The sequence below is a fragment of the Dunckerocampus dactyliophorus genome, chromosome 18 (genome assembly GCF_027744805.1).
Source record: "Dunckerocampus dactyliophorus isolate RoL2022-P2 chromosome 18, RoL_Ddac_1.1, whole genome shotgun sequence".
Classification (NCBI taxonomy): domain Eukaryota; kingdom Metazoa; phylum Chordata; class Actinopteri; order Syngnathiformes; family Syngnathidae; genus Dunckerocampus; species Dunckerocampus dactyliophorus.
The window spans coordinates 8420613-8447328 of NC_072836.1; the positions used below are offsets into that span (position 1 = coordinate 8420613).

Below are 26716 nucleotides of genomic sequence, written 5' to 3' on the forward strand. Positions count from 1 at the left end.
GAGGGTCAAAACACCACTAATGGTGAGGAGGTAGCAGGAATGTAAAAAAAAATGCAGAAACAGCAGCAGACGCGGTAGAATCCACGGGACACTCCGCGGCAGAAAATGCACTGCTAATAGCGGTGGTGGCAGCAGTGGTGTTCAGGATCACGCTGTAAATGATGATAATGATGGCTGGGTTTGCTTGAGAGATGAGGAAGAGTATCCCAAGTGGATCCGACATTTTGATGAGCCGGTTGGGTATCGTGGAGACAGGGATCTGACAAATTCTGAGCCTGGTGACATAATATGCGAATTAAATCAGTGAATTTGCTCATCACAAACTTTGGGTCATACTGATGACTTTTCTCATTTACAGTATGCCTTTATCTCGAATGCTTTTCAAGCTACAACCTTTTGAAATAGTAATGTCAAAACTGAATATTTTCTTTCAAAAACTCTGCCGCCTAAAGGCTTAAGTATGATCGGGAATCCCACAAAATACATCTACACTCGAAACGCAGCCCTTTATGGCTCATAATGACGCAGTTAAAGTGTGAGTCAAATGTTCTGCTACTATTAAAGAGACTCGTGCTTACCAAATAACACTTTCAGACATACATTATGTGCTATGTACATTTTCAGTTCACCTGGAGCTGTTGATACATAAAAATATATATAATTGTCTCCTGTCATTTATCTTTCTGTTCATAAAATACAGCAAAATGGGCATATTTCACACATAGTGGTAATTGGTGATTAATCATGATCAGTTAATTTCAAAACTGTGATTAATTTGAGTGAAAAGTTGAATAATTTGACAGCCCTAGTAATATTATGTATTTAAAAAAATAACGCATTTCTTTAATATTTCAACTCTATGCTACTAAAACTATTTTTTTTTTTTAAGTTTTCTAATTCAATTACATTTTCAAGACATACCACGGGCCAATAAAACAGCCACGGGCCGCAAATGGCCCCCCCGGCCGCACTTTGGACACCGCTGGTTTGCGGTGTAGATGCAAGGCATTTACACTTGGCGTCCCTCACTTGATGTGAGCCCTGAGCCCTACCAAAAAATCACATCACAAATACATGCACTGTTACAGCCCTAGTAAGCAAGTGTGTGTTTCTATGTTCTTTCGTCCAGATAAAGAGTGGCGAGAACGCTGCCAACATCGCCATTGAGCTAGCCAATCACACGCGAGGGCGGATCCAGGCGGGGGACATCAGCTCGTCGGTGCGACTGATTGAGCAACTGCTGGACATCCTGGACGCTCAGCTGCAGTCCCTCAGGCCCGGCAACAAGGAGTCAGCAGCACGCAACTACAACAAGGTAGCCTAGGATGCACGCACTCCTCCACCAGGAACCTGCATTGACTGATTTTTTTTTTTTTTTTTTGCTTTTTAATCCCCTGTCATTTTTTGGTCTCCAGTTTCAGAAGCGAGAGCGGACCTGTCGGGCCTACATCCAGGTACATTTTCCCTTTTCATCTGCCAGCTTTACAGTAAATGCCTGTGAGTCTTGGAAGAACTGGAGGGATGTGAATCCTCAAGGAAGACTGGCTTTGCGGATGAGATTTTTCTTTTTTATTAGTTGTCACATACAATTTGTAGCTTGTGGTCAATAACACACCTCACAATCAGTGGTCCGGGGCCAAGATATATATTTTTTTTGTGTGCATGTCCCAGTTTTATGTGAAAGACAAAAAATCCAAATGCAAGCACCAAGAACTCCATTAGCAGGGCATTAATTGAATGTTTGTACTCCTACACATTATATATCATTATAGTGTGTCACTGCATTTTTTTTTCATTACAAGGATAACACTAAATTACATTTTACATAACTTTATTTTCCATAGCTTTAAAGTCTCCTGTATTTCTAAAACCCCCATACAGAACGGACATACTAAACCAGGGGTGTCCAAAGTGCGGCGCGAGGGCCATCTGCGGCCCGCGGCTTCTTTTTTTATTGGCCTGCAGCACATTGTAGAAACAAGATTAAAAATAGAGCAAAAAGGCCAAAATAATCTGTTGATAATAATAATAACTAATAATAAAACAAAGGTTTGTCTTAAATGTTTTTTGCCATTTTACAAAATAAATAAAAAAAATACATCAAAATGTCAAAGTGGCCCCCAGCATCCTTTGATTTTCAGTATGCAGCCCTTGGTGGAAAAAGTTTGGACACCCTTGTACTAAACAGATAAGACGTAAGAAAATGGAAAATTAAAAAAATTTTAAAACAATTTTAATAATAATACAACATTACAATAATAATACAAATATTTAAAAAATAACAAGGAGGCATAAAACATATGTCAAATTTCCAGTGATTTTTTTTGGTAAAAAATAAATAGCTTTTTTTTTTTTTTTATCACAAGAGGCAAACCCTGGTAGTGGAAAATTTGAACTCAAATAAAACGCATTTCAAAAATAATTAGAAAACATATACTGTATTTAACGCAAAAATGCATCGTAAAAGTCCTGTTATATTCTCTGAAATCTCAATATAGGCCAGACATGGTACCTCCTTAACAAGGGTGGATACTAGTTCACCAACTTACTACTTGCTTTTACTGTCTTTAAATTCATTTTTATGTTCGAATACATGAGGAAAAAAATGTCAAATTAGATACATTACAGTGCTATACAACCACGCCATTTGTAGTTAATTAAAGATTGGCCTAGTTCTGCCTTATGTAAAGACATTATGGGCAATTGCGTCAATACTTGTGGTTTTATTTATCTCTTTAAATAATTGAAATCATTCATACTGGGCATACATGTAAAATATCATGCACTTATTTACCAAAGCCTTGACTGGAACCCTCCACACTGCTTTGCTGATAGACACAATGCAATATGTCTGCTTCTGGGAAGATCTAATTTGACGTTGGTATGAAACGGTTTGTGTTACCAGGCTGTGCTTTTTCAATATTTCTGCAATATCTGTGTTTCTCAGAAAGCTGTAAGGTAATATCATGAAAAAACCTACTATATCTGTGTGTGTGTGTGTGTGTGTGTGTGTGTATCTTTGTGTGTGTGTTTGTAATGATGAAATGTGGCTTTGTGCCGCGTGTCCTGACCTTTCTTCAGCACACTGTAATATAACACTGATCTCTTGTTGCAAGAAGAATAGACTTCACAGACCGACTGCTGTGTAACATGTAACTGCGACGCTATTTTTTTTTACGCCAAACAAAAACCACATCAGCCTCTGCCAGCAGTTGCGTGAAAAAGAATGACACGATTCCTCCAAGTTCCATTAAATAAAATTTAAGTGTGAAATAGAATGTGTAATATGTCTGTCATAGTGCAGGGAAGAAGCAAGGTGCTTCTGAGAATAATGTTAATAATACATAAATCTCCCCCTGCTGGTGCTAGGCGGTGGTGCAGACGGTGGACAACCTCCTCCGCCCCGAGGCGCTGGAGTCCTGGCAGGATATGAACAGCACAGAGCAGGCGCACATCGCCACCATGCTAGTGGACATCCTGGAGAAAGGCGCCTTCCTCCTGGCCAACAACATGTATGGCAGTCGCTTCTCAGACCGAGCGCCCAACATCGGTAAGATAGCCACCACTCTGTCACACGCAAGCGTCCAAGGAAACATCATGTCATAAACTCCTACATAAGCCTGACTGATTGCAACCTGGCCCTTTAAGTGTCAACATAATAATGGTAAAAACAATATTGTAAAATACAACATATAACATACAAATGCCTCTCTAATTGTAATATTTCACAAGGATATTTTAAAGTTTTATTCCATTGTAAACAATAGTTTACAATTTTCACCAAAATTATATGGGCGGGGGGCGATCTTGCAAACATCGTGCAAAATCATGCAAAAAATGAAGGCAAAAAAAAACGCATAATAACTTTTTTCCTGTATTTGTAATTTACTTTTTTCCCCTCATTTTTGAGTCATTTTTATATATTTTTATATTTCTCAGAAAAGCTACTGTATCATTTTGAAAATGGTGACTTTTTCCCCCATATTGTTTTACAATTATTTTCTGACTGTTCTCATAATATTACTTTTTTTATATGTGCAACATTCTTCTCTCAAACGTTTTTCTTTCAAAAAAAATTACAAATATAGCAATATATTTTTAATATAAATATTATTCTTATTATTGTTATTATTATTATTATCATGGCTATTATTACAATTTTAATAATACAATAAAATAGTAATATAGTATAAAATACATAATACAATAAAATACAATATTTTTATAAAAGCTGACCTTTTGTCAGTTTTTAAATCATTTTTTTGGTGGTTTTTTTTTCTTAAGAACTTTTTTTTTCTTGTAATTTTACAACCTTTATTATATCACAGTTGTTATTTCCAGTGAGTACCTTGGTCTACCTGCGAGTTTTGTTCCTACGACGGCGTTGTAAGTCAAGTTTTAGTGTAAGTCGATTATACCTGAATTAATACCTAAGTCAGTCACACTGTACAAAAAACACTTGAAGGACATGTAAAATCCAGTAATAAGTAGATTAAATACGAATAAAGACTGAATGGTCAGCATTGCTCCCTTTTCTGAGCGTTTTACAATGTCTATATTCGCTTCCATGGTGATGGCTTTCCTTTTCTTTGACACACTAGCATCAGAAAAGAGTGTCTTTTACCTGGAAGACGTAAAGAAGGGCAAAAAGTTACCAAAAAGAACAAAAGCGGTTTTGTCCTTCCTCAGCATAGCTATGCACACCTATGTATTATTCCGCCTACGTATTCTTCTGTTATTTGTTTTTCTTTTCTACCGTACTAATAATTTATGGGAGTGCACCATAACCTTAAACACAAAACGTAAAACAAAGACTGCCTGTATTAATAATAGGTGGTATTAAATTATCCATGAAAAAACAAGGAGAACTGGCCTGATTTGTCTTTTATGTTTGTTTCCATGGTGTAACTTAGTGCTGAAACAAACAAAACAAAAGAACTAAGCATAGGTGGCAGGAATAATACTGTATTAATGAAGTACAATACATCCTGTATTGTATGTGATGAGTACTATGAATGATGCTATGTAATGGGTTTTTCCATGTTCAGCTGAAAAGTTGTATGCTCTATTCCTCCCTGCAGATCTGGAGGTGCATGTCCTGAACACGGAGATGGACCTGCAGGACTTGTCCTTCCCACTCAACTACGGCAACGACAGCACCATCCATCTGTCGGCGTCCACCATCAAACAGTACAGTCGTAACGGTCAGCAGGCTCCAACCGCTTGCAGCGTTCACTTCTCTTATAGGTCCATTTGCATTTTTATGCAGACAGAAAGCAATATGCAAAGTTAGTGCGTCGTAATAGTTGTCTAATCAGATTAACAAAAGCGCTGAGACAATTTCTTTTTTTCCTTCCTTGATGGTTTCTTAACAGCAGTCTTAATAGAATAGCCGGGCAGGCATGTAGATCACAATCTCCTCCTCTTGGGTGCCATCCCCCCCCCCTTCCAATCTCTGTTTTCTGTCTCGGCGCGGCTCTGCGGCGGGAACGAGATTAGAATGATTGAAACAAACGCACATGAAATATTCATATGGAATAATAAGAGATGTGCGAATGCTTGAGGGATGAATGTTCCATTGCCCTCCACATTAAATCTGGCTCTCCGCCGCCCATCCAAATGAAACGCTCCTTACCATCATTCTAACCTTCACTGACTCCCTCTCTTTGTCTCGCCCCGTCACTCCCCACCCTCCAAATCTGTCACTCTTGACGCCATTACCATATTACATCTCCGTTTGTTGTTTTTTTCCCCCTCTAAATGTCTCCCTGCCGCTCACAGGGCAAGTCAAGGTGGTCTTCATCCTGTACAAGCACCTCGGGTCCTTCCTGTCCACCGAGAACGCCACCGTCAAGATGGACTTGCAGTCCGGCCACGGTCGGAAGCGCCTGGCCGTCAACTCCCACGTCATCTCCGCCTCCATTAACAAAGAGTCCAGCCGCGTCTTCCTCACCGAGCCGGTGGTCTTCACGCTCAGACATCTACAGGTGGTGCGAGGCGATGCTCCCATGTCCACATGATATTTTCATCCATGCACAATTTTCCCACTAAAGTCGCACCAGTGGCGTTGTGTCCACATAAACAGCACATTCACCAGAAGTCGTGCATATTTTGGCCAATCTGAAGCCGCAAAAAAGTAACATCAGCTAGCCAATACAGTGACATATTAGATAGACAATATCTTTAAATGTCACACTGACAATATGGACGCACGGCTACCGCTGCATGAAATGAAATGAGCACCCGTAAAATACACAGAAAGTTGCACACTAACAAACTACATTAAACAATAACAAAAATTAAAATTACAACTTTATTCTTGGGGGATGTAAAATCTTTGTCAGCTGTTCAATCATTTAGTTTCTCAATAAATGCTGCAGTTACCAGATTATTTAGCGCAGCTGAATATATGCCACACCCACTAAATTTAGAAGAAAAGACTTGTACCCTCAGAATACAGGCCACACCGTTCTATAAGCCGCAGGTGTCCACGTTGGAACATGGGATATTTAGCACACAGAAAGATTTTCTTAACTTTTAATTAAATACGTGCATTTTTCCAAACAATGCGGAACAGAGTGTGTAACACAGCTAGTCAAACACGGAGCCTACCAGACAAGTCATTCATCTTCCTTGTCAGAATTGAACAGCTTCACAATTCCTTTATCACACACTTTGTGGTGTTGTCTCTCACTCTCTTTTGTTGTGTCACTTTCGTCTCGAGGCAAATTAGCCCTTGAGCTTGTGCTGTCCTCCTCATCACCCCCGTTGGTAATAGTGGATTTTTTGACACCGCTCCACACTGTCAGGATTCACTGGCAGACTCGAGCGAGAGTTGCTAGATAGATCACCTTGAACGTGAAAGCGGCATCGTATGCACGTCGTTGTGTTTTCCAGGATGACGGTGGTCTGAAGTATACGAGATGTCGTGAGATTAGAATGTGACCATAAATTGGCCGCATCAGTGTATAAGCCGCAGGGTTCAAAGCGTGAGAAAAAAGTAGCAGTTTATACACCGACATTATTTTAAAATTTATATATCAGCCTTTTTTGTCTTTTAGATTTTTTCCAAAAACTTTTAGGTTTTTTTTTTTGCAATATTACAACTTTTGTGTAATTATCATTTTTGATAATTACTTTTAGATACGAATAGTACTGCCTCATCTCATACTATGCGTAATTTTCAACATTTTTCTTTTCTTTTTAGAATTATGTTAGATATGTTTTTATTATGCCGCACGGTGGTCTAGTGGTTAGCACATTGGCCAACACAGTAACAGCCTGGAGATCGGGAAGACCTGGGTGCGATTCTCTCTTGGGCATTTCTGTGTGGAGTTTGCATGTTCTCCCCGTGTGCGCGTGGGTTTTCTCTGGGTACTCCGGCTTCCGGCAGGTGAGGTTAATTGGAGACTCTAAATTGTCCATAGGTATGAATGTGAGTGTGAATGGTTGTTTGTCTATATGTGCCCTGCGATTGGCTGGCGACCAGTCCAGGGTGTACCCCGCCTGTCGCCCGATGTCAGCTGGGATAATGAGGAGAAGCGGTATAGAATGGATGTTTTTATTATTCTTTTCTATTTTTTTAAAAACATTTTCTGGTATTTTCTATGTTATTATAGTTAATATATTATAGGAATATGTTTTTACTATTAATATTGATCGTTTGAAATTATACGTGAGAAAACAAGGACAACTGGCCTGTTTTGTCTACATTTGTCTATGGTGCTACTGAGATGTTTCAGTTTTTGGTCTGAAAGAAAACACTTCCATAAGCTTTGAATTTTAGTTTTACCAGAATATTCATATGAAAACACTCCTGAAATCAGCACCCGTAAGTCAGTAACTTTATTACTCTTTTGTTATAAGATGTAAAAATATAAAGCTCAGTTTTACCCATTTGTACACAAAACGCTCTAGTTAGACTTTTGGTAAATCTTCACCCTGGACATAGTCTTCACAAAAACCTAGGTTTGCGTCAGGATAAAAGGCCCAAACACAGAAAAATATGCATTTTCAAAATATCCTATATTGCTTACATGAAACACTGTTGTTTACTTTCTTGCTTTTTCCACCCCCTGCTTTCCAGTTGGAGAACTACTACAGCCCGAACTGCTCCTTCTGGAACTACTCGGAGCGCACCATGACGGGCCAGTGGTCCACGCAGGGCTGCAGGCTGCTGGACACCAACGGCACGCACACCACCTGCTCCTGCAGCCACCTCACCAACTTCGCCGTGCTCATGACTCACCACGACAGCGATGTAAGTAGACCAGCCGGCTTTCATTCAGAATCTTGGCATTTCATCCATGTGATGTACTTCCAACGTACCATACCAAACATAAGACCATGCTATTGTCCAAAATATAAGACAACTGGTAGATTGCATTAAAACAACGGTGAAATAAAACAGAGAGGCATATCTTGTGCAGCAAAACTGCTGACCAGCTTGGTGAACAACAGTCCAAAAGGCCAGAACATTGGTTTATCCCAGTGTGGACTCATACTCTTTGATTTTATTGACTGGCAATATCTTCTCCAAGCCACGTCTTCATGCCTCCTGGGATGCAGCTGCCTTGGAGCGGCCAAGGTAAAGTTGAGTGTGTTCAGGTTAAAGAACACGGCAGTTTGTCTTCTCTGTGGTGGATTTATTAAGCTGCGGCAGCCTCGGAGAAAGCAACAATTAACCCTTTAGGCGCCTTCATTTTTTTTAAAGACAATATTCAGGTTTGACATTATTATTTCAAAAGGTTGTACCTTGAAAATGTCCAGAGATGAAGGCATACTGTAAACGAGAAAAATCATCACCCAAAGTTTGTGATGGGAGTAGATTCACTCATCTAATATGCATATTATGACATCACCAGGCTCAGAATGTGTCGGATCCCTGTATCCACGATAACCAACAAGCTTATCAAAATATTTGATCCACTTGGGATGCTCTTCCTCATCTCTCACACAAACCCAGCCATCATCATCATAATCATCATTTTCAGCAGGCTCTTGAACGCCACTGCTGCCTCCACCACTATTATTATATAGATAGATATAAAGTATCTATCTACTGTATCTATTAGCAGTGCATTTTCTAGCGCTTCTGCCGCTATTTCTGCGTGTTTTTACATTGCTGCTACCCCCCCTGACCATTAGCCATGTTTTAACCACCCGTGCTATAGCCACCACATCCCCTCCTGCCACCCCGAACACGGGGAAGCAAAGTATCGGCTCAAGTAAATGCTGCTTGTGGACTGTCATGGCGAGCGGACACGCTTCCGCCACGCACACGGTGGTTCAAAGTCTATAAACTCCTAAACCTTGCATAGAAACGCGGCCACAAATGTTGACCAGATTGAAGTTACAGATGTCCGCCTCCTCCTAGTGTAAAGTATTAACTACATGAGGCACCATGATGCTTTGAAGGACAGCCGGACAAAGTACGAAATCGCCACGCTTGATGAAAAAACACGGGAAGTATAAAGACATAAGCATGTGAAAATGGTGGGCTTTTATAAGTTGTTTCCAACATATGGGAAATGAGGTGTGTTTGGTAATTGTTGCATTATAACTTAATATTTGGGAGGAGACATGCCCTTTTTCTGTTTTTCTGCCATGCTAATGAATGTAAGAATATTAGCAATGAATGGGTAATTGATTGTTAATTTTCCTGATCAGTGATGAAGGAAATGTCTGCCAGTGCCCCACCATTAACGGACAGGCAGCCCGGCAGCGGGAGCGGAGTAATTAATGCAGATGTGCGCACATTAATGCTCTCCAGGCTTGACAAGCTCTTTGTTTTGAAATATTTCTCTCTCTCCGTCTTTCATGCTGACATTCAGAGAGGCTTACAAATTCCTGTCCCGCTATTTCAGGCTGACATTCACATGAATTTCAATGTCTTTTTTTTTCCCCTTTCACTCAGGACATCTTGTCTCTTGTCTTCACACTTTAGCTCTTTGCATATATTTACAAATATTAAATAAAGCAATGTTTCTCTCTTTGTTCTGTCTGTCTATCCGCATATTGTTTCCCCCCTCGCTTCTCATCGCTCATCCCTCCGTCGGCCTCGCACTTTTGTCTGAGGTTGTTGCCTCTTCAATTTGTCTCATTTGTTCTTCGTCTCCCCCGCCCAACCCTAAAACACATCACCCTTACCTCAGTTCCAGGGCCACATGCATGAGCTGATCCTGTTCGTGATCACCTGGGTGGGCATCGTCATCTCGTTGGTGTGCCTTGCCATCTGCATCTCCACCTTCTGCTTCCTGCGCGGCCTGCAGACCGACCGCAACACCATCCACAAGAATCTGTACGTCAACCTCTTCATTGCCGAGCTGCTCTTCCTGATTGGCATCGACAAGACAGACTACCATGTGAGTCGCCGTCAGGGAGGTTTTGTGCTATCTTGTGCGAGTGTGCCTACTGTATGTTGTGCTAGTTGACAAAAGTGAGTACTGCCATCCCTCTCTCGCTATATCGCATGTTTTCAATTGATTAATTCATAAGTAATCGCTGTTTTGTGGTACACTGTGATCTCTTTTCAGTCAAAACATTGAAATATTGCAGATATGTGGCATTGTGGTCACTAGGCGGCAGCAAGGACACAAAACATTGATGAGACATTACCTTACATTACATTACCTTAAAGCATGAAGTCAGGAGATCTGGAAGACCTGGGTTTGAATGTCCGTTGGGCATCTCTGTGTGGTTGGATGTTCTCCCCGTGCGTGTGTGCGTTTTCTCCGGGTAGTCCAGTTTCCTCCGGTTTCCTCCTACATTCCAAAAACATGCATGTGAATTTGGCGACTCAATGGTCCACAGGTATGAATGTTAGTATGAATGGTTGTTTGTGTGAATGTGCCCTGCGACTGGCTGGTGACCAGTGTACCCGCGTACCCCGCCTCAGCATACCCGCGACCCTAGTGAGGATAAGCGGCATAGAAAATGGATGGATCTTAAATAGCTTATTTAGTCCTATTATGTTTAGACGGCTCTAATAATGTTAAAAAACGTATTTTGAGAGTTGTAAACAAGTTTTCTATGATCTAACTATGGAAATGTAGGCATGTACTTTGCAGAAATTCACTCATCACGGTCGGGTCTGGAAGAAATTAACTGCGATAAACGAGGGATTAGAGTACTGTAATCAGTGTACAGCTTGTAAAGCAGTATAGATTTACTATTCACACAGCCATTATTTTCGAAATAGGTGGCGACACAAGGGAGTGGCAAGATAATTGAGTCTTGCAGTCAAGCACAGCAGTGGTAACCTCCATGAATGCTGCTGGCACTGAGGGAACAGCCGTTCATTGAGGGAAACATGAATTGACCCTACCTGGAATCCTCTTCCACTCCTCCATGATGACATCACTGGTGGATGTTAAACACCTTTCACTCCTCAACCTTCCTTCCTTCCCTCTGCTTGAGGATGCCCCACAGGTGCTCTGTTGGGTTCAGGTCTGGAGGAGACATGCTTGGCCACTCTATCACCTTAACCTTCAGGTTCCTGAGCAAGGCATGTGTCATCCTAGAGGTGTGTTTGGGCTCGATATGTTGGAAAACTGCCATGCGGCCCAGTTTGACAATATCACAGTACATGAACCAGCAGCACTCATGCAGCCCTAGACCATGACACTTGTGTTGGCAGCTATTTAGACAATAAGGGCTATGTGTCGACTCATTTTCAGTGGATAGTAAATCTATACTGCTATACAGCTGTACACTGACTACTGTGAAGTAAATGCATTTCTATGGTATTGTCCCGTGGGAAGATACCGTGTGGTTCATATGACTGCTGAAATGTGAGGACTGTCCTCGCTTTTGTCAGATACAGTAGTTTCTTTCTCTTTCCTTCTACTGTTTTTCACACTTTTCCATCTTACTCCTTCCTGCTTCAGATCGCCTGTCCCATTTTCGCTGGACTTCTGCATTTCTTCTTCTTGGCTGCCTTCTCCTGGATGTGTCTGGAGGGTGTCCAGCTCTATCTCATGCTGGTGGAGGTGTTTGAGAGCGAGTACTCCCGCAAAAAGTACTACTATCTGTGCGGCTACTGCTTCCCGGCTCTGGTGGTGGGCATCTCGGCAGCCATAGACTACAGGAGCTATGGGACCAAGAAAGCGTACGTGCCAAATTGAGAAGTAGGCTCTTCCGGAAGCAGGGAATGTATTATGGAGTGCAACTCTTGCACCTCCCTGTGGACCGGGCTCTGTGAAGACACTTAAAGCCAAAGCCTGATGATTAGCCTTCACATAATAATCCACCGAGACAAATAGTGTGCGTACGCCTTCCCTGGTCTAATTCTCTTCTCCTCTGTGCCACTCCAGATGCTGGCTACGAGTGGATAACTACTTCATCTGGAGCTTCATTGGACCCGTTTCATTTGTTATTATGGTATTAACTTCACTGTCTGCCAGCGTGATGGCTCCCTCCCTTTCAATATTGCACACAAACGCTTTCTTTTGAGGTTATCAAGAGTGCAAAAGGCGGGTGTCGTTACAGCACGCCTGGCTGCACATTCATTCGATTCTTCTCCCTCCGTCTTGTCTGCAGCTCAACCTCGTTCTCCTGATGATCACGTTACACAAGATGATTCGAAACTCATCGGCGCTCAAGCCTGACTCCAGCCGCCTGGATAACATCAAGTGAGATGGACTTTTCAGCTAAAGTTTTTGATTTTTTTATATATTTTTGTTCTTTTTTTTAACATAGAGTCATAGAGTGGAACCTCTAAGTCTTTTAACACCAAGGGCTGCATACTGAAAAATCAAAGCTGTGTGTTACAGGTGACAAAGGGTACCAATATTAGTGTTATTAGTATTAATATTCCAACTTATCATTTTTACATGACAGTTGGTCTGTGTTTTGGTCTTTGTAATTACTTTTTTCTAGTTTTCTTGCTTGTATTGTATTGTATGGTCCTCGGGCCGCACTTTGGACACCCCTGCTCAAAGGTAACTAACTACAGTGGAACAGTGGTCATTAATTCGTTCCAGGAGGTCCAACTCGAACCGAAACAGCTAACTGAATCAATTTTTCCCCTACGAAATGATGTAAATCCAATGACTCCATTCCAGAAAGGTAAAAATGTCAACACAAAACACGTTTTTATAGTTTTAGAATTATAGTTTTACATACAGAAAACAATTTGAAATGCACATAAATACTGTACATATAAATGATGAATGAAAGGGCAAAATGAATAATTAAGGTTCATTTTACCATCATTGAAGACGTGATTCTTGACATGACTGTTCCCAAAGACACGATGTGGCAGCGAGATCAACATCGTTCCTGTTTTGCCATGAATTATTCCTTGAATTCAATACTGTTTCTCACCTCAGTAACCCAAAATGGAGCCAAAGAAAGTTGCAACTGCCAGCATTTTGATAAAGAAGGTGAAATACATTCAAGAAATATAAAAAAATAACTCATGACAAAACTTGAAGGTGGTGTGGAATAGGGAGTTATTGATCTCGCTGCCACATTGTCTTTGGGAACAGTCAGGTCTTCTATGTTTGTTTATCCCTTTCATTAACATTTCTATGCATTTGCAACTGTTTTCTGCACGTAAAACCATCATTGTAATATAAATAGTGTTTTGTTTTAACATTTCTGAGAGTCAACCCATCACAGACGGGCGATATAGCTGATTTATATTACATTTACATTCAAATGGATCCAGCACGTCTCACCATGAGAAATGTCATTTTACATTTTCATTTTAATGAACATTAATAAAAATAAGTAAATCAATTACAAAAATACAAAAGTTTTGCCAGATATACTCCAGTAATGAAGAGTTTAAATCTTGAATTATTTCAATGTTTAGGGCATTTAAGTGCTTGCAATGCACCAGTGGTTCTCAATTATTTTCTGCTTTCGCGTCCCCGTGATTTGAAATACTATTGAGAAACTGATCAAATCTTTTTATTTATGTGTACTGTACAGACTGAGCTCGAAAGGAAGTAGGAAACCTACTCTGCGGAAATGCACTTTTCAGTGGGTCTGGAACCATTTAACCGCAATAAACGAGGGATTACTGTATTCACAATTTTTTTTATTTCAATTAAAATTGGATCCAGCCATTGAAAGTTTATATATTTAAAAAAAAATAAACTAATTCATAATGTGACTTGATGCCACTATAATATAATATATACATAGGTTTTCCAACCCAGAAATGTGTCTGATGTTTACAAAATATAGTTCATGATGGTTCACCTTGATAAAAAATTGAAATATACTGTATATTATACATCTTAGGTCACATATTTAAAATATATTAACATAAAAGCGCTAATTTCTCCCATAGTAAATAACTAAAAAATAATCTATCACCATCAGGAAGCCCTTAATAAGCATTTTTAAGCACTAACCTTATTTAGAGTAAATAACCAGAGGTTCCAGTGTGGCTGTGTTATTCATATGTGATCATGTTCTTTCTTCAGGTCATGGGTCTTAGGGGCCATCACCCTCTTGTTCCTCCTGGGGCTGACGTGGGCGTTTGGTCTCATGTTTATCAACGAGAACTCTCTCATCATGGCGTACCTCTTCACCACCTTCAACGCCTTCCAGGGCATGTTCATATTCATCTTCCACTGTGCTCTGCAGAAGAAGGTATCACCAACAACAAGACAATAACGCTCACTTTTGATGGACACTGTTAGAGAGGTGTCACTTTAACAACGTGTCTGTTGTTGTCATAATTATGTGTGCTAGGGTTACCTTGAGCCAAATGACACAGTGCGGGTGACACAGAACTGTGGGGGTCCTAATGGGCAGCTGAGATTGATTCCACAAAAAGGCGTTTTGGGGGGGGTTGAATGGCACCACTTTTTGCTTGATTCATGACTTTATGGTGTTTCATCTGCAGCCATGGTTTGATGCTCATTTTGTAATTTGTATAGCACGAAAGAAGACGGCCGTAGGGCGTGGTCGGCCGGTTTATTGAGTCACCACACCAGGAAGGTTAAGCAGGACGCAGAATCCGCCCCCTCGTTAACACACGACCACATCCAGTTACAACAAAATTAGAAACTCCTCGACACCACGATGTGATATCCACCCATATTCAACTATGTTATACTGACTTTTTCCACTTAAATATCTGAAATCAAGGTCTAAAGTGTTTTTCCCTGCCATGCCTTAATATGTTTGACAAATTTGCTCATCTTAAGTAATGTACAGTTCTAATCAAAAGTTTGGAGACCCTTTTTCATTTAATTAAATAAAGTGTCTCCAAATTTCTGACTGGTACTGATCCCATGCAAAGCAATTACAATGTCTTCAAACATTTTAACGTAAACACATACCTGCACCTATGGTCATGAGCTTTGAGGAGTGACCAAAAACAAGATCGTGGGTACAAGAGGGCCAAAATGAGTTTTCTCCGTGGGGTGGCTGGGTTCACCCTTAGAGATAAGGTGAGAAACACTGTCATCTGGAAGATCTGATTGAGAGGAGTCAGATGGTGAGGATGTCAGGATGCCTCACGGACGCCTCCCTGGGGAGGTGTTCAGTGCATGTCAGACCAGTAGGAGGCCTCGGGGGACATGTTGGAGAGACTGTGTCTCTCAGCTGGCCTGGGAACTCCTCGGGATCCGCCGAGAGGAGCTGGATGAACTAGCAGAGGAGAGGGGGGTCTGGGCTTCCCTGCTTAGGCTGCTGCCCTCGCGACCCGACCTCGGATAAGCAGAAGAACATAAAGGATGGACATAAAGGGACTGTATGGAGGGGGTTTCTACAGTATGTTGGCTGCCTGGACAGTGCCGACATTCAAATGTGCTGCAATCTTATGTCCCGCCCTCTTCCGGCTTTGAAAACACAGTTTTCCGACAATTTGATAAATTTTAGATACCCAAGTTAGTAGTCACAAGATCTCACGAGATTAAAATGTGACAAGATTTCTCGTTCCGAAAAAAAAAAGTGTCTCATGGGCACTGGGCCTGGGACGATAATAAATAAATGAATGAATCACACAATAAATGCAAATGAACTTGTTAATTTTGCCAACAGTACCAGTCAAAAGTTTGGAGACACGTTGTAATGCAAGTGAAGGAGAGGGCGTCTCAAAACATTTGACTTGAGTATTGCACTGTACCAGTCACGTTTGCAGATACTTTCCCATGCTATTGAATGGCAAGGGTAACAAGTTTGAAGACACTTTCTCAAAAAATTGAATGAAAAAGTACTGTACATTACTCGGGTCAACAGTTTGGAGTCACCTTGTCGTCCCAGTGGACGACAAATTTGCCTGGTAGTGTGCGTGCTGAATTCAACAATATCTGTCCTTAAATACACACAAAAAAAGAAAATTTTACTTGCAAAACGCCGTTTTGGCACGTCAAATTTGCTTATTTTAAGATGAATGTAGTAGCAGTCAAATGTCTGGAGACATTTTCTCATGCAAGTGAATTGGATTGTGTCTCTAAACTTTTGACTGGTACGCCGCATCCCTGAAGATAAGCAAATGACTGACATTGTAAGGAGAAGAGGAAGAGCGAGCAGGAAGTCCGAGCTATTAATGCTTTGCCTCCTGTGTTGCAGGTCCACAAAGAGTACAGCAAATGCCTGCGCCACTCCTACTGCTGCAGCCGCACGTCCACCACCAGCTCCCACGGCTCCATGAAGAACTCGGGTCTGCGCACCAACAACCGCTACTACAGCGGCAGCCAGGCTCGCCACGCGGCGGCACACAGACAGGTGCAGCCAAGACGTTCATACAGTACATGATATTACACCATCAGCACTCTCACCGCTTATTTCCTTTCTCTGCGCGTCTCCCGTCGAGACGGGAAATTGTGTGCAAATGAAAAGTGCCATCTCATACGAGAGCACGCTTCTGCCTGTGTTTCACCTGAATGGATGTGGTATATTTTAGTACAACATTGTGAGTCATAACAGGATAAATAGCATTGGAAATGACAGACATACAATCCGCATGTTTTTCTGTTTTGCTCGCAAGCTGTGTTGAGTAAAAGGACTGAACTTGCTTAACTTCTAAGCTTATTGGCACAACGTCAAGAAGAGCTGTATCAAAAATGCACCGTTAACACAGAAGTTGAAATATTGCCAGAATATTTTTATGACAAAGTATCCAAAAAAAAATTTATTTTTATTTTTCCGAAAATAGGCATTCCATTTACGTGTTAATACAGGTCAAATGCACAGCATACAGGTACCACTGCTAGAAAACCCACAGTTTTTACATGTTTATGTCTTTATGCTTTACTGATAAAGCATTGAGACTTTGCACTTTGTTCAATGGTCCCTGAAGGCACCATAGTTGTGTGCTGTGACTGGCAACAAAGTGACTCTGATTCCATCTGCTCATCGATCATCTTACATTGTCATTCATTAGTGTCGAATACTTGCACATTTTATACTTGAAATGCGTTGAATAAGTGTGTGAGGCATATTAAGGGCTTCAACTTGGATTGTGTTGCGAGTGTACAATGGCAATTGAAGAGAGAAGGGGAGGGTTTTGGAGCTGAAACTGATCATTACAAGCTTTTAAACACGTATACCCACCTTTTTCAAAAGGCATTTTGCTAACTTATGTTCTCATTTGTAGTCACTGGGGCCCTCCACATCCTTCTTTTTTTTCCCCATTTTTTCAAAATGTCATTATGTAATTCAGGCCACTTTTTTCCCTGCTTTTTAAATATGTTACGGTTATCTGTGATCTTAAGTTGCTAGTCAGTGTGAGTGAATATGAGAAAATTCTCCTATTTCCTGAAGTAGATAAAGTCCTTAAAATCCTCCTGCGGGATTATTATTACCTAACAAGTGAATCAATGCTTTTACTGTCATTGATAAGACCATTAAGCAACATTTAACATAGTTTACCGCTTTAATACTCACGTCTTTGTGATGACAAGTGTCGCTCTCAGCTTCATCTACTGCATTCTCCTCTGCTGACACGGACAGTAGCGGTGCCGCTGTCCTCGTGGCTACGTTTGTTGTCAAAACGCTTATGAACCATTATGCATTTTGATGTAGTTTTAAGCACGTGAGTTAAGACTAAAACAGTAGTATGTACTTTAAATTGCCTAATGTAAGTCTGCCACTGTTTAACATGAGTGGTTTCTTGAATTCTAGAGTGTTTCTCACCTCGAGACTGTAACCCAAAATGGAGCCAAAGAAAGTTGCAAGTGGCAGCACTTTTATGAAGAGAGAAACACTATTGAATTCAAGAAGTAACTCATGACAAAACAGGAAGATGGTGTCCGTGTGGTGTCTCGCTGCCACATCATATCTTTGGGAACATTAGTCTTCACTGAAGGTAAAAGTCACCTTAACTCACTGACTGCCAGCCATGTTCAGAGCAGAGCGCTCCATACTGCCAGAGTTTTGGGGCATTTTTGCTGAACCTTCAAGACCCACAGAATATTGACTTTTACATAAACATTGAAACTATCTAAAGACTCTCTTCTTTCTTCAGAAAAAAAAGTTTGTTTCTATTGTTTCTAGCCTTTTTGGGTCTTTAGATATGAGAAGAATCAGGGTCAGGTTCTGAGTCACCCGACTCTGAACTGCTTCCGGTGTCAGGCTCCGGTGTCACGCCCCATGGCTCAGCAACACTAACCACGAGCTTGTTGCTTCGGCTGCAATTGTCAACTGCATTTGTGTCTACGTCACCTACATCACCCATGTCACCTCTATCATGTCACTACTAAAGGCAGATGCACCGCCAGACATGCTCTGTGACAGGGTTAGCTGCCTGTATTTTTTGTCTCCGCTCGATTTCTGCATTTGTTTCGCCATTTTCCTCCCTCTCCCCACAATCCGTCTTCTTCATAGACAGTATGTCGCTGCCGGTTGGAGGACAAGAGAACTGTTTCCCCCTGCTGGGACAGAAATACATTGACTAAAAGTCAGAAATTCACACTCAAGATGAATAAGACTTTGATCTGTAGCTCACACGTCTTTGACGTCTTTAGACGTCTTTGGCAGTCAGTCAGTAGACGTCTTTGGCAGTGAAAGAGCTCATTTAGCCCTTTCATTCAGCAATTCTATGCATTTAGAATTATGTTAAGCATGTATAATGTATAAAGTATAATTGTAAAACTATAAAAACATTTTGTGTTAACATTTTTGAGAGTAAACAGCCACTGATGGTGACTCAACATAACTTCCGGTTCTGATTGTCATTTTGTTAGCTAGCTAATAGTATCCTCACAAGGAAGTACGTTTTCGGCAAAAGAAAAAAAATAATTAAGAATACAGGTGGACTCACACAGTGTACTAACACGACAAGACGCTAACCGGTGGATGCACGCAAAAGCGAGGCAACATTTCTAGCAGAAATTTTCGACATTAACCACAAAACATGCTAACCGGGGTGGACGCTAACCGAGGTGCCACTGTATCTACTGTATATTCATATTTTTTGGTTTATTTATTATAATTTACCATTATTGGAACCCACAATTACTGTCATACATTACCAGTTTCTTTTTCCCACGAAAATAACCTAAACAAAAAAAATGCAGTTGCTGCCAAAAGAAAAACAAGCAAATCAAAAGGAAAATAAATACATTTTCAAAAGTTTACAGTTCGATATGTACATAAATAGGCTTTTTTTTTTTACATTTATTTATAGGTATTTGTTAAAATAAATATGAAGAATATAAAATAATTGACTATTGTGTATTTTACAGTGGTGTAGAAGTGCACTGCATCATGCTGATTGCTGTTTTGTAACGTTTTGGTTCCCTTATTTAGCTACAAATTAGAAAATACCCCAATCAAGCTCATAGGTGGTTGTGCTTTATCTAATTAATTGTACAGTTTACTGTAATAAAGTGTAATGCACAGCGGGTTGCATGCCTTGAAACATCCAAGCAGATAGATTATCACGTATAAAGATGGTGCTTGGACTCAAGACACTCATTGAAAACATAAACATTAGCATGCACACAAAAGTGTGTCAATCAACAAAACATCTTTTTCATAATGCAGTAAGGCATTCAGCATGTCAGCAAATACAATCACGTCTCTATTATCTCCCCCCACACACACACTTTTGATTACATTACATCGCTTTGTAGTCTTTTTAGTGCAGCTTGTTTGTGGCTTATAGCAAACCCCGCAGTTTTGATTACAGCATCCCCACAGAGATTGCCAAGAACCCCCCATCCCCTCTGTTTGTTCCCCCCCATTGCCGCTCACCGTGCGCCGCTCCTTCCTTCAGAGTCGGATCCGCAGGATGTGGAATGACACGGTTCGGAAGCAGACGGAGTCTTCCTTCATGGCGGGGGACATCAACAGCACGCCCACGCTCAACCGAGGTGAGATCTCCCTCCACGCGCCTGCAGTACACACAAAAAAAGCTAAATAAAAAGCAAAACTGCTAAAGTGTCACAAGATTTGCTGAGGTTTTGTTGGACATTTGATTCAGGAAAATATGCCATTCATTGATTTTCATTTATATGAAGTTTTCAAAGATTGGCATGTTTAAAATGAAAAAAAGATAGTAATATATGATATTTTAATTTTATATTTTTTTTGGAAGCTGAACGTTTGTGCTGTGTTGACGGTGTCTTAAAAAGAATGCTAAACTCATCAGGCAGCAATTTATGGCCTTTGGCTCCCTCTGGCTCCCTCTGGTGGACAGAGGCAGCTGAACGAATCACCTTTGAAATGCTTTGAATGAAATGTTTTGCTGGAACGAAATGCATTATAGGAAGAAATTAAAATAGCTGTTGTTTTTTTAATTTAAACTCGTACTGGTACTTGTATTATATATTTCTCAGCTACCTTTTGAGTGTTAAGTTGCTGTGTGATGAGTTTAGTATTCTTTGTAAGATGACACCTTGAGTCAGGCTGTTATATTGAGAAATGACCTCCTGCGATTTCCAGTGGGTTTACCAGCTCGTCATGAGCACTGACTCCCGAGCGGCAGAGTAGTTAAACGATTAGTAGTACTGAAGTAAAAGAGAAATTAGAACTTATCCATAAATTAGATGCACTGCTGAATAAGCCGCAGGGTTCAGAGTTTAAGAAGAGTTTAAGAAAAAAGTAGCGGCAAATTACAGTAACCGTTACTAATTCACTACTTTTTTGGGAAAACTAAATTCTTATTTTTTTTACTTTTTTTCCCAACATTGGCAGTAGGTACAGGCGGTCCTCAGTTTACAGTGTTCCGTGTTTTGCGGGTACGTACGCACTCCCGTCAAATCATTAAAAAAATGTTGGCCTGTAAACTCGAGATTCGCTCGAGAACTCGAACAGCGTGGTGCGGTGCGGAAGAATACACGATGTGCTCAATGTTAGATTGGAATCTGTTTTTTTAACTTCCACGCTTCCCTTTGCCCTACTTTCTCTCCCCACTTCAAGCTTGCAGATTGGGTATTCCCATGGCTGCATTAATTTGGTGGTTTTTGCCTCTTTGGAAAGAAAAAATAAAAAGAGAGAGTCTGGTGAGGGGAAGTGTGGTTGAGAGGATGTGAGAGCCAACAAATGCAGCAAGCTACGTTTGCCAGAGCCTTTGACAGAGGAGGTGAAAAGACGAATAAATAGCCAAGCATGCTTATTTATACATGATGACGGCAAGGCGGCGTTACCTGCTCTCGACCTTATCTCTCTCACATTCCGTCATGCTGTCCTGTTTTTAATTTCATGGCATTTTCTGCTGGAGGTGCCTCAGGCCATACACGACATCCTCACTCTGCCATTGTTCTATTTGTCTTCTTGGTGGCATTCACGTTTCACTGTGAAATTAACTGGGTTTCAATGGCTGCACTGCGGGACTACATAATGGCATGCATTACTGTTCTCCCCACACACACTCTCACACACACACACACACACACACACCCATTTGAGTGCACTGTGGAGCGCCAAAGGGAAACAAATGGAAATAACGGCACACAGTAACTTTGCCTTTCAAAGGTGTTTCTGCTCAAAGGTTGCAATCAGGAAGCGTAGTGTAAACAATGACTGAGGAATGACTCCATAAAACAAAAACAGCCCCATTTGAATCAACTGTAAATATTTGTATCGTTTCAGGCATTATTACCGAGCGCCGTGTTTTGCATGCATTTTTGCTGATGTTGTTGGTAGTAGTAATTTCTCACCAGTCACTGATACTTTGCTCACTTCCTGTGTTAAACATGTACCAGGTTACCATTAGTCAAGTTAATAGATAGGGGTTGGAGATTAGTCAGTAATAAAGAAATAATCGTTAAAGGAGTGCACATTGACAGAACCAGTGTCTAGTAATAAATTAGTAGTCGTCCGTCACCACATTGCAATTCAGATTTTCGCGGCTTCACCTCGGTTTTCGTCTGTGCCAGATACAGTGATATGAAAAAGGGTTTGCCCCTGTCCTGATTCCCTATTTTTTTGCATGTTTGTCACACTTAAATATTTCAGATCATCAAACTAATGTAAGTATTAGTCAATGACAACACAGCTGAACACAAAATGCAGTTTTTAAATGAAACTTTTTATTATTAAGGGAGACAAAAAATCCAAACCTACATGGCCCTGTGTGAAAAAGTGATTGCCCCCTAAACCTAATAAGTGGTTGGTTCACCCTTAGCAGCAACAACTGCAATCAAGCGTTTGAGATAACTTGCAATGAGTCTCTTCCAGCGCTGTGGAGGAATTTTGGCTCACTCATCTTTGCAGAATTGTTGTAATTCAGCCACATTGGAGGGTTTTCCAGCATGAAGCGCCTTTTTAAGGTCATGCCATCTCAATAGGATTCAGGTCAGGACTTTGACTAGGCCACTCCAAAGTCTTCATTTTGTTTTTCTTCAGCCATTCAGAGGTGGACTTGCTGGTGTGTTTTGGATCATTGTCCTGCTGCAGCACCCAAGTTGGTTTCAGCTTGAGGTCACGAACAGACAGCTGGACATTCTGATTCAGGATTTTTTGGTGGACAACAGAATTCATGGTTCCATTTTTCACAGCAAGTCTTCCAGGTCCTGAAGCAGCAAAACAGCCCAGACCATCACACTACCACCACCATATTTTACTGTTGGTATGATGTTCTCTTTCTGAAATGCAGCGTTATTTTTACGCCAGATGTAATGGGACACACCTTCCAACAACTTGAGATGAGACTTTATGTTCTTTTTGTTCAGTAGTGGTTTTTGTCTTGCAACTCTCGGCTTGCCTTGAAACTCTCGGCCATGCAGGCCGTTTTTGCCCAGTGTCTTTCTTATGGTGGAGTCATGAACACTGACTTAAATGAAGCAAGTGGGGCCTGCAGGCTCTTGTTGTGGGGTCTTTTGTGACCTCTTGGATGAGTCGTCGCTGCGCTCTTGTGGTCATTTTGGTTGGCCGGCCACTCCTGGGAAAGTTCACCACTGTTCCATGTTTTCGCCATTTGTGGATAATGGCTCTCACTGTGGTTTTGCTGGAGTCCCAAAAAATGGCTTGATAACCTTTTCCAGACTGATAGATCTGAATTCATCTCAGTTATGTTTTAATGGGGGCGCGGGGAGACAAGCAATCACTTTTTCACAGAGGGCCATGTAGATTGTGATTTTTTTTCTCCCTTAATAAGAAAAGGTTTCATGTAAAAACTGCATTTTGTGTTCACTTGTGTTGTCATTGACTAATAATGAAATTCTTTTGATGATCTGAAACATCTAGGTGTGACAAACAAGCAAAAAAAATAAGAAATCAGGACGGGGGATAACACTTCTTCACTATACAGTATATTTGTTTAATATATTTTTGAAAAACTGCGATAGAATGAAGCCATGAAATTCGAACGGCAAAGTGGAGAGGGACGACTATAGGTGGATATGACTTTCTAAACTGACTATGAAATGATGAATTCAGCAAAAGTGACATCAGACACTGGTTCTCTGCAGTCTTCTTCCAAGTACTTCATAAAGACCATATGTCTTGTACTAAGTGTTTTTTGTTGTTGTTCAAATATAACAGCAGCCATGGGCAACCACCTTCTGGCAAACCCGGTGCTGCAGACTCGTAGCGGAACGTCTCCTTACAACACGCTGCTGGCTGAGAGCTTCACCCCGCCCTCGCCCGGCGTCTTCAACTCCACCGGTTAGCTCCAGTCTGTGTCTGTGTGCATGTGCGTGTGTGTGTGCGTCATGTTTCCGGTGCACACACCCGTCTTTTGTGTTGCAACTGTCGAACAGATCCACCAGACTGAACAAAACAAACAGCCTAACTTTGCCATCTGGTCTCGTCTCGAAATCACAATCTGATTAGTGAAGTTTCACTGCGACTTTGACTGCCAGGAATCACCGGGGACCGTTGTCTTGTTGCTAAGCAGATACGTGAATCGGCACCCGCACCAGCTAGTCTGTCACAGCCATGAAAGCCTGGAATCAATGAGCGCCACGCCAAATGGATGCACTTTGTACGGAGAATTGTAGCGCCAAGACATGGTTGGTCACTTTGTGAGGACATCCATTGGAGTTAGTTTGTACTGTTGGTGAATGATGAGTGAATACAGAAATACTGACACAAGTGATACAAAAGTTTTCGATGCTGGTAGCAGTTTTCATCAGCATTTAGAATCAATCATGATCTGATTTGTATAATGGTAGCTAAGAAATATCATTTTAAAACAGCTTACATAGTCTTAATGATACCACGCGGGCAGGAAGTACTTTTCCTTCTGTCTCTGACAAGCCAAATTTAGAGGAGAGCAGGAGAGGAAGTAGGCAGGAGAGGAAGTAGGCAGGAGAGTGCTTCATTATTTAAAAAAAGAAAAAACATACTCCGGTTTCGTTCACACGTGTGGTTTGGTACTGTGGCCCAGTTCAAAGATTTAAAAAAGATACTCGGTGCAAACTTGAATGCGGTTTAGGGATGTCCCTATACAACGTTTTCACTTCCGATACGATATCGGAGGCCAGAGTTTCTGGCCATTTTTGCTAACTTTCAAGACCCACTGAATCTTGAGTTTTCGGACGACATAAACATTGAAACTACCTAAAGAAACTTTAGACTCTCTTCTTTCATCAGAAAAACATGTTTGTTTCTAGCCTTTCTGGGTCTTTAGATAATGGCGGTACAACGTAGGGTAGTTTCAGCAAAAACACCCGATTTTGACCAAAAAACGCAGAAAACGAGCTTTTTCTGCGGAGGAGCAAATTCAAGCAGAACGGTGACTGACGTCCATATTTTTTTAATTTTAATTTTAGTTTAATTTTAGCATCTGAACAGTTGTTTACTTCTACGAAACAACAAAATAACACAGGGGAAAAGGATTTTGATGACAAAATAACATTTATTCACAGATTTAGAACATAACGCATAAAACATAAGACAAAATAATCATCTATTTACAGTCTTTGAGCTATTTACAGATGTGTGTGTATGTAAACTATTTATAGAAGTGTGTGTGTGTAAACTATTCAGTTATTTACAGTATGTGTGTGTGTACGACTCTGAACTGCTTCCCGTGTTAGGCTCCGGTGTGGCGCCACATGGCTCAGCAACGCTAACGACTCACTTGTTGCTCCAGCTTCCATTATCAACTACGTCACCATCACCCATGTCACTTCCATCTATTACCATCTAATAAAGACAGATCCACCGCCACACAAGTTCTGTGACAGGGTTAGCTGCCTGTATTTTTTGTCTCCGCATGATTTCCCGATGCGCTTCGCCATTTTCCTCTCTCAACCCGCAATCCACCAATTTCCGTCTTCTTCATAGACGGACTGTCGCTGCCGGTTGCAGAAAAAGAGAACTGTTGCCCCCTACTCGGACAGAAATACATTGCCTACAAGTCTGACCTTCACACACAAGATGAATAAGACGATAGACGTCTTTGGCAGTCAATGAGTTAATGTTCACGCTAGTATTTTTGTCATGGGACCAAAGGCTGTTCAGTAAAGAACTTGTTCATTGGGCAGCTTCCTGTATTGCGTGACAGAACTCGTATAGTCCAAACCAAAATGCTGGGTTGAATATGTAGCTTATTTTTATATTCACTATATTTAGAAGCTTAGATTTCCTGAAAAGCTTTTCAAATATACTTTTCAAGAGCACCGATGTCAGACACGGAGGGAGAGAGCCGAGCAGAGAGACAGCACTCCCATCATACATATTTGTCCCTTCCATATTTGTCTTTTCTGCATGCTTTTTGATGTCATTTTAACGCTGGGTTGGGTCTTTGGCCATTTGAGCTCAAGTGAAGCGAACCACACTCAAGTTCACTTGCAAGGTGATGGCGGTCTCGGTCCACTTGTTTGGTGCACTCCAGGGTTCGGATGATTAGGTTCATACTTGACTAACGCACCAGAGTTCCTTTTAACCAAAGCAAACGTGAAAAGTGTGAACGCACCCAAAAAACATTCAAATCAGCAAATGTAAGGCATTACCAGTACAACAGTGTTATCGTTCAACGGAGTTTGATTGTTTCGTTGGCCTAAAATGCATTGTGAATGATGATGAAAGGCCAAAACCTCACCAAATGTTTTGTTTTTTTTTTTGGTCAAATACCTGTTTTGGATCAGTGTGTACGCTTTTGAACTGGGAAGTTAATTCATAGAACAAGAAAGAGACGTAAAGACGGCTAAAGGCTGATAGATTTCTCATCCTATTAATGGTGGCCATTCAAAAAGCTTTAAAAATGAATTGATGGAGTTAATGTTGCATTAAATGACGCTTCCTGTTTGTCATTATATCTGCTTCGCAACAATTCTTGGCTGGACAGGAACTTTCCGAGACCCAAGTAAGTGTGCTTCTCCTCCGTCAATGGCCCTGCCATGTTCTGTCATATTTA

At 41.0% G+C, this 26716-nt stretch overlaps 1 protein-coding gene across 6 annotated transcripts in view; it reads left to right on the top strand.

The window, feature by feature from the left end:
- Positions 1 to 26716, top strand: part of adgrl1a (adhesion G protein-coupled receptor L1a) — a 169228-nt gene that overhangs the window by 136436 nt on the left and 6076 nt on the right. For 2 of the 6 annotated variants that reach the window (XM_054759728.1, XM_054759730.1), the window contains 15 exons: positions 1130 to 1315; positions 1416 to 1454; positions 3370 to 3550; positions 5082 to 5204; positions 5782 to 5990; positions 8087 to 8260; positions 10155 to 10364; positions 11889 to 12109; positions 12315 to 12381; positions 12541 to 12632; positions 14439 to 14607; positions 16537 to 16692; positions 20186 to 20282; positions 23896 to 24018; positions 26648 to 26665. In XM_054759728.1, coding sequence (XP_054615703.1) covers positions 1130 to 1315; positions 1416 to 1454; positions 3370 to 3550; positions 5082 to 5204; positions 5782 to 5990; positions 8087 to 8260; positions 10155 to 10364; positions 11889 to 12109; positions 12315 to 12381; positions 12541 to 12632; positions 14439 to 14607; positions 16537 to 16692; positions 20186 to 20282; positions 23896 to 24018; positions 26648 to 26665 — 2065 coding nt within the window. The remainder of the gene's footprint in view (positions 1 to 1129; positions 1316 to 1415; positions 1455 to 3369; positions 3551 to 5081; positions 5205 to 5781; positions 5991 to 8086; positions 8261 to 10154; positions 10365 to 11888; positions 12110 to 12314; positions 12382 to 12540; positions 12633 to 14438; positions 14608 to 16536; positions 16693 to 20185; positions 20283 to 23895; positions 24019 to 26647; positions 26666 to 26716) is intronic. The other 4 variants (XM_054759729.1, XM_054759731.1, XM_054759732.1 and 1 more) reach the window with 3 other exon arrangements.